This window comes from Chiloscyllium punctatum, chromosome 26, assembly GCF_047496795.1.
Source record: "Chiloscyllium punctatum isolate Juve2018m chromosome 26, sChiPun1.3, whole genome shotgun sequence".
Taxonomy (NCBI): domain Eukaryota; kingdom Metazoa; phylum Chordata; class Chondrichthyes; order Orectolobiformes; family Hemiscylliidae; genus Chiloscyllium; species Chiloscyllium punctatum.
Genome location: NC_092764.1, coordinates 59,851,764 through 59,860,763, shown reverse-complemented (window position 1 = coordinate 59,860,763; position 9,000 = coordinate 59,851,764). Strand labels below are relative to the sequence as shown.

General features: G+C 42.1%; 1 protein-coding gene across 2 annotated transcripts in view; it reads left to right on the top strand.

Moving 5' to 3' along the window:
- Positions 1-1,250: 1,250 nt before the first annotated feature.
- lcat (lecithin-cholesterol acyltransferase) overlaps positions 1,251-9,000 on the top strand; it is a 40,091-nt gene continuing 32,341 nt past the window's right edge. The window contains exon 1 of one of the 2 annotated variants that reach the window (XM_072547520.1): positions 1,251-1,486. In XM_072547520.1, the coding sequence (XP_072403621.1) occupies positions 1,312-1,486 (175 nt within the window). In that variant the 5' untranslated portion in view covers positions 1,251-1,311. Of the gene's footprint in view, positions 1,487-2,354; positions 2,593-9,000 lie in introns of those variants that run through there. The other variant, XM_072547521.1, reaches the window with a different exon arrangement.

Here is a 9,000-nt window from a genome sequence, read left to right as displayed (position 1 = left end):
TCCAAACTATGTAGAACTTATACAACTCAATAAGGTCTTAGCAAGAAAATTTCAGCTATATCTATTGTTGATGAAAGTGTAGCTTAATTGTCTAAAAACAGAGTTTTCAGGAAGCTTGATGCAAAACAGTGGCTTTTAGCAAATACGACTCATTAAGCAATTTATGTTTGGAAGATTTTGCTTTAACAGACTATCATTTGAAATTGCATCTGCACCAGAGAATTTTCAAAGAACAAAGTCTAACAGGGTCTTTGCAGAGTCATATGTCACGTAGACGATATACACTATCCCCACAGAACATCACTGAGGGCCTGAACGAACTCAGATATAATTTTTGTGATCACTGATGTCTCTACTGCCCTTTGTAAAATTTCAGACAGGTCAGGGATGGGCGGCAGGCCAGACACTGGTTTCCAAGAGATCTTCAGCTTTCAAAGCTGCAAGTAATGGGATGTGAAATCCATCCCATATTATATATTGTTCTCTGAGGTAGATAGAGGTTATGGGAGCAGCAAACAGGAAAGTGGAGTTGAGGCAAAGACTTAATCTGCCTTAATCTTGAAGCAGTTTCTGAAGCCATATAGCTTAATCCTGATCCTATTTCTTCTTCCTACATTCCTCATGGACTTACATTCAGGTTTTTATTTCTGAATGTGGGGTTTTTTGGAGCCCATGAAGGATTGCCTGTTAAGTTTCATGTCGACAGATTTATCTGTTGCTAGCTACCTCAAGACAGAACAATATTACAAAGGGAGCTTCAAAAGGGCTTTCAATCCTATATTTGCACATGCCAAGGAGTTAATGTCTTGTCCCTCAATACTTATTTCTCCATTAATATGTTTAATCTGGTGGGTGGCACATCTCTCATCAAAATGAAAGAGAAAGGTGCAGTGCTACTGAAAACAGTTCATAACAGACAGAGTGATACCAATTTAGCTTAAATTGCATATAAATCCTGCCTAACATTTCCTACTTTATAATTGTGCCTTTACTTGTTTTGAGACATCATGAATTTGTGAAAGGTTTCATACAAGATGCAAGTCCAAAGGAAAATGTCCAGTCCACAAGCAAAAGAACTTTACTTCTTCCGGAATTCTTGCACTCACTAATTGGGAAGTTTTGGTTTTGCTTTATTTTTATCATTTTTCGAACCACTGTGTCTGAGATTAGAGTTGAAATCCATTGTTGGCAGAGAGCTGTGTATCAGCCCATTGAGTATTTACTCAGCCTGTACTGTCTGACGAGCTAAAGACCTTGAAAGCTCTTTTTGTCCCAGTGAGAACATTTCAGGCTGCGAGAGAGCAGTGAAAAATGAGAGACCACTCTCAAATGAGCTTTGTTCTTTCCTTGATCTTGGTGTCTGTCTCTATCCAGCTGTCAGCATCTGATCCATCGAAAACAAATTGGCTTCTCAACGTTTTGTTACCACCGATAGGCCCTGAAGATGCAAACTTTAAGCATAGCGAAGTCCCACCCCTGGTCATTGGTAAGCAGAGACAGTAATAGTTGTTCTGTAATTGGATCGTTGGGGGAGCAGAGGGTGTTCATTTTAATGATAAAGATGGGAATCATACAGCAAGTGACAGGAATCAATTGTATTGAATGTTTTGGAGAAAGACATCTGCTGTTCAAAAAGCTATAGATCCATCCAAACTATCCATTCATGTCCAGGAACACGTCATCTCTCTCTGCTATTGGTATTTCCAAAGACATCATAAGACCCAGAGCTATGGAATGGAGCCTATAATGGGGATATCAAAAGAGTTGACTTCCATGTGTCTTTTGGTAATTAAACAAAACAAAATTGGAGATGTAGTGATAGAGCAAGTTGATAACAGTGACCTTGATACTGATTCCACCTTTGCCACTGGGTTGGTCGCTGGTTATGGAAACCATGACTTCCATTTCAATTGAAATTTTGAGTTTATAATTGAGCTAATCGGCAAAGTCAGTTTTATAGCTGGGGAAAGGTTGAAAATCCACACCCATTGTATAGGTAAGGCATGCATTATCCACTGGTGTGAATGAAATGTGCTCCCTTTTCAATGTAACAGATTATTTGGATGGTAATATTGGAACAAAGAAATTCTAGAGATTCTTGCAGAGCAGCATTCCCACCCTGTATTTTTGCCTCAGATTGCAGGGAGAGGTGCACTTGAACAGTTGAGGTGGTAGTCTAGATCTGACTGAGGTACTGTGGTGATACCTATCCACTGTGACATGAGGAACACCCAGAGTGTGAGCCCCAAGCTTCAATTGAGAAAGAAGCAGCTACTGTGGAAGACAAGGTGGATGTGTTATTCCATGAATTAAATCTGGTGATGTTTGCTCTGTTTGATATCCCAGCATACCTTTCACAGAGACCACAGCTTATATGGAAGATATGAGGCAGACATATTCAACACCGGGATAAAGCCCTTTTCCCAAACTCCTGATTGATAAACTATGTGTTTATTCTTATCCGGATTCAGTGTGTTGTATTACCGGGCTGGGATAAAGGAGTCCCACAGTAAAGCAGTCTCAGCCAGCAATTGTTTGTCCTGTTTGTGAAATATTCAGCTGTGCAACATTTAGCAATGTGGCTGAGGAAAGGTAAAGTTTTCCTTTTAAAAATGCGAAATGACTTTTATCATACTGCAAGATGTAGTTTTAGAGTGGAGAGATGCACTTTATTTAGGGCTTGGGCAGTTTAGGCTTGGTTTGAGTTGTGATTTTATCCTGTAAACAGCTAAATATCATTTGGCTAATGCTAAGCCCATTTTAGATACGAAGTTAATTAGTGTGACTATTTGTCTTTGCATTTCCTTGTGTAATGAGTCAAAGACCTGATTATAATCTTGCTCAGTCTGACTTCTGCTAGAGTTTCAAAAGTATCAGCCATGACACGATACAGCATCAAAGATCATGATCATTTTGTTACCTTTGTATGAACATCCTGCTGTGTTTTCATTGAGCCTAAATATTTTTAAAAGACATGATGGATCAAAGTTCATGTTGTTGTTGTTCAAATGGAAAAGTCCCCCCCTCCCCCCGAAGGTTGGTTATGCTGTGTAAAGAGCAAAATGTCAATTGAGAAAGAAGCAGCTACTGTGGAAGACAAGGCGGATATGTTATTTAATGAATTAAATCCGGTGATGTTTGTTCTGTTTGATATCCCAGTAAGCCTTTCACAGGAGACCACAGCTTAGCAAGTTAGACTGAAAACTTTCATGAGAACTGTTACTACCCACTGCATCTGTCCTCAGGTACTGGGAGCAAGATATACTGCAGTGAACAAGGTGGTGACCTGAATCAATGCCACAAGCATCAAGATCCAGTGCACCGACAAAATCACAGAAATGTAGTACACAGAAGGTGGACTTTTGGCCCATCGTGCCTGTCCTGACTGTTTTTTGGAAGTGCAGATAGAGTCAGAGAGTCATAGAGATGTACAGCGTTGAAACAGACCCTTCGGTCCAACCCGTCCATGCCGACCAGATATCCCAACCCAATCTAGTCCAACCTGCCAGCACCCGGCCCATATCCCTCCAAACCCTTCCTATTCATATACCCATCCAAATGCCTCTTAAATGTTGCAATTGTACCAGCCTCCACCACATCCTCTGGCAGCTCATTCCATACACATACCACCCTCTGTGTGAAAAAGCTGCCCCTTAGGTCTCTTTTATGTCTTTCCCTCTCACCCTAAACCTATGCCCTCTAATTCAGGAATCTCTGACCTCAGGGAAAAGACTTTGCCTCTTTACTCTAGCCATGCCCCTCATAATTTTGTAAACCTCTACAAGGTCACCCCTCAGCCTCCGATGCTACAGGGAAAACAGCCCCAGCCTGTTCAGCCTCTCCCTATAGCTCAAATCCTCCAACCCTGACAACATCCTTGTAAATCTTTTCTGAACCCTTTCAAGTTTCACAACATCTTTCCGATAGAAAGGAGACCAGAATTGCACGCAATATTCCAACAGTGGCCTAACCAATGTCCTGTACAGCTGCAACATGACCTCCTAATTCCTGTACTCAACGCTCTGACCAATAAAGGAAAGCATACCAAACACCTTCTTCACTATCCTATCTACCTGACTCCACTTTCAAGGAGCTATGAACCTGCACTCCAAGGTCTCTTTGTTCAGCAACACTCCCTAGGTCCTTACCATTAAGTCCTGCTAAGATTTGCTTTCCCAAAATGCAGCACCTCACACTTATCTGAATTAAACTCCATCTGCCACTTCTCTGCCCATTGGCCCATCTGGTCAAGATCCTGTTGTAATCTGAAGTAACCCTCTTCACTGTCTACTACACCTCCAGATTTGCTGTCATCTGCAAACTTACTAACTGTACCTCTTATGCTCGCATCCAAATCATTTATGTAAATGACAAAAAGTAGAGGACCCAGCACCGATCCTTGTGGCACTCCACTGGTCACAGGCCTCCAGTCTGAAAAACAACCCTCCACCACCACCCTCTGTCTTCTACCTTTGAGCCAGTTCTGTATCCAAATGTTTAGTTCTCCCTGTATTCCGTGAGATCGAACCTTGCTAATCAGTCTCCCATGGAGAACCTTGTCTGCTAAGTTTCACTTCCGCACTTTTGGTATGCAGTTCTGTAAGTTACTCATAGAATCATAGAACCCGTACGGCTACTTGATCCATTGGGTCCACACCAAACCTCCAAAGAGCATCCCATTCAGACCCACTCCCCTCCCCAAACCCTGCATTTTCCATGGCTAGTCCACCCAGTCTGCACATCCCTAGAGGCTACAGGCAATTTAGCATTGCCAATCCACCTAACTCGCACATCTTTGGACTTTGGAAATTGGATCAGTGCTTGAGGTACGTAAGAGATGTGAACCTAATTCTGGGTTGGGAGGTCTGGGCTTGACCTCCAAGTAATCAAGTAGATTTTATAACCCATTTTAGCAACTTGCAGAACCTTTTTGGGGAACTTGTGCAAAGGGGCATTAAGGTCTCTCTGCTCGTCTACATTTTTGAAAATCAGGCTACTTATAGCTTCAACCTTTCAGGGTTACGTCTTCCAAAATGCATCGCTTCACACTTCTCCACATTGAAATCCATCTGCCATATTTTTGCCCAATTTGCCATCCTTCCTATGTCATGCCAAACTCTGTAACAATCCTCTAGGAGAAAGTGTGGACTGTAGATGCTGGAGATCAGAGCTGAAAATGTGTTGCTGGAAAAGCGTAGCAGGTCAGGCAGCATCCAAGGAGCAGGAGAATCAATGTTTTGGGCATGAGCCCTTCTTCAGGAATGAAGAAGGGCTCATGCCTGAAACGTCAATTCTCCTGCTCCTTGGATGCTGCCTGACCTGCTGCGCTTTTCCAGCAACACATTTTCACCTCTGTAACAATCCTCACCATGATCAACGACTTTGCCAAATTCTGTATCTTGTGCAAACTTTAAAATGCTGTTCCCATCCCATACTCAAATGTAGGCCATACCTAAAAATTGAAAACTTTTGGACTCAATTTGGATATAATTGAAAATTATTGGACTCAAATTATTGGGGGTGACATGGTGGTACAGTGGTTAGCACTGGTCCCTCATAACACCAGGGTCCCAGGTTCAATTCCAACCTCGGGCAACTGTCTGTGTGGAGTTTGCACATTCTCCCCGTGTCTGCATGGGTTTTCTACGGGTGCTCCAGTTTCTTCCAAAAATGTGCAGGTCAGGCGAAATGGCCATAGGTTAGGTGCATTAGTCAGAGGGAATGGGTCTGGGTGGGTTACTCTTCGGAGGGCCTGTTTCCACACTGTAGGGAATCTAATCTAATCAAATTTAACATGCCTGCAAACGATCTCCCAATTTGAAAAGCATTAATCATAACCACAGCTCTTTTCCTGTTAGTGATCAAGCTTTGCATCTGTACAGCCACCTTCCTCTTAATTCCATGGATCTCCATTTTCTTAATAAGCTGCCTGCATGGTCGTTTGTCAAATACATTTTGAAAGCTATTATCTCATACACTACTTTGATCAACCTTCCCTGTTACCTCACGAACTAAGTTAATCTGACAAAGTTTACCTTGGGCAAGTCAATACTGGCTCTCCCTCATTAACTAGTGCCTTTACAGATGAAAGTTTATTTTGTCCTTCATAAAGGATTCAATAATTTTCCCATCATCAATAACAGAATGACTGATCTATTATTATTATTATTTATTCCTATCTCTTTCATGCTGTACTTTCAGCACCCAGCATACCAAACGCCTTCTTCATTACCCTATCTCTACTTTCAAGGAGCTTATGAACCTGCACTCCAAGGTCTCTGTTCAGCAACACTCCCAAGGTCCTTACCATTAAGTGTATAAATCCTGCTAAGATTTGCTTTTCCAAAATGCAGCGCCTCTCATATACCTAAATTAAACTACATCTGCCACTTCTCAGCCCTTTGGCCCATCTCATCAAGATCCCATCGTAATCTGAGGTAACCTTCTCCGCAGTCCATTACGCCTCCAATTTTGGTGTCATCTGTAAACTTACTAACTATACCTCCTATGTTTATATCCAATTCATTTGCATTTATAATAGAGTTTGAAATGTACCCCAAATCCCAGATAAGCTACCAAACATTGTTATTGTGCAGAAAATTGTTTGTAACTGCCACTAAATATCTATGAGTAGGCATAGATTTCTGGGGAAAGTGAGGACTGCAGATGCTGGAGATCAGAGCTTAAAAATGTGTTGCTGGAACAGCGCAGCAGGTCAGGCAGCATCAAAGGAGCAGGAGAATCGACGTTTCAGGGTGGGGGCCCCTTTAATATTTTCCTTTCTCCCCATCAGCCCACCTTGAACATCCTAAAATCTCCCAAAGTACGCTATTTTTCTTTGAATCATGATCATCTTGTTTTTACAGAGCAGACAAACAAAATCTCACTAACGATAACAGTCAAAATTTACCAGTCACCTGAATACTGCAGAGGTAAAAGTTCCTGCGTACACTGAGTCCCCAGGACAATCTTGTTTGTTCTTTTTTGGCTGCCCCACATGCAACTTGTGCAAGTATCGGTGGTGACTTCAGCATGTGAGCTCAGTTTAGGACAGGTACAGTTGGAAATCATTCATCTACAATGTAGGCAGAAGACTATATTTGAAAAGTAAAATATTGATTTAGTATTCAAGCAAACACAAGTAGCAATTACTGAATATTAATTTAAAATCTCTCAAAGATTTCATAATTTGCTATTATGTTTTAAAATGCTTAGATCATGACCTCACTATTGACCACAAAATGATCTTTTTTTTGGACCACCATTTTCTTCCCTCCACTAAAGCCAAACTGATACATTTTGGTATAAAGTCTACTGGCATCAGCCAGACTAACAAAGTGACTATTTTTCATGGGTATGCCCCAACAGAAGTGTCAGAGAGTGCAGCAAGAGGGTGCAAACGCTTTGAGTTGAGCTAAGTGTGGGAGTGCAAACAAGTTGGGGAGGGAGGCATTGCTGTGTCTTGCTCCAGCCATTTTTACAAGAGGCTGTTTTGTGGTCAAGGTGCTGCAGGTTAGATTGAAGAGCAGCCCTAGGTGAATACCAGACTTTGTTGAAGAGGACAAGCAGCAACAAGGTAAGGATAAGGCTCTTTTTTATCCTAAGTCTACTCACTGTTAAAGAGGCAGAGACGGCAGTCAATGGAGTGGTATGGTCCATGTCAGATGTGGGAGATCAGGGAGCAGTCGACTGTCCCTGACAAATATGTCTACAGGAAGTATATCTGTCTGCAGCTCCTCTTAGACACCATGGCTGGGTTGGAGCAGCAGTTGGAAGCACTCAGGAGTATAGAGGAGGCAAAGAATGTGATAGATTGTAGTTTCAAAAAGGTAGTCACTCTGCAGATACAGTTACATGGATAGGTGACAACCAGGAGAGGTAGGCGGGGATTGCAGGAGTCTCCTGTGATTATCTCCCTCTCAAACAAGTATACCATTCTGTTGGGGGGATAGCCTCTCAGGGGAAAATAACAGCAGTAGCCACCAGTCTTTGGCGCCATATCTGGCTAAGTTGTAAAGTTGGATCTGGCAAAGTCCAAGTTAGCAATTGAGAGAGGGGACTCTCACAGAGTCACAGAGATGTACAGCACGGAAACAGAACTTTCGGTCCAACCCATCCACACTGAGCAGACATCCAAACCCAGTCCAATCCCACCTGGCAGCACCTGGCCCACACCCCCCCAAACCCTATCCCCCCACCCATAGTAAATCTTGTTTCTAAGAATCTTTTTCAATAATTTCCCTACCATTGACAAAAAAACTCACCAGCCTCTAATTTCCTGGAATATTCTTGCCCTTCTTAAATAAAGGAATAACATTGGCTATTTTTCAGTCTTCTGGGACTTTGCCTGTGTCTAAAAAGGATAGCAAGGGCTCTGTCAAGGTCATAGAAGCCCCCTCCCTTGCCGCCCTCAGTATACTGGGATAGATCCTAGGACACACTGGGGACTGATGTACCTAAATGTTTTCAAGACTCCAATACCTCCTCCTTCTTACTATCAACGTGCCCTTAAATACTAACATATCTCTCCCTAATCCTACTATCATCCATATCCTTCTCATTGATAACACCGATGCAAAGTACTCATTAAAAACCTCACCCGTTTCCTCTGGTTCTGAATATAAATTCCCTCATTTGTCCTTGAATGGACCTACCCTTTCCATAGCTAACTTCTTGCTACTGGTATACATACAAAATATCTCAGGATTCTCCTTAATCTTACTTGTTAAAGACATTTCCCGGGCCTTTTTAGCCACCTTAATTCCTTGTTTAAGTTATTTGCTGCATTCTTTATACTCCTTAAGGGTCTTTCTGAAGTCGGTTCCCTAAACCTTATATACGCTTCCTTTTCTTTTTGACTGAACTTTCAATATCTCTTGTCATCCAGTCTCCCTGAATCTTGCCATCCTTATTTTTCACCCTCACAGGAACATATGCGTCTTGAACTCCTTTAAAAGACTCCCATTTGTCAAATGTGGATTTACCCTCAAACAGCCACCC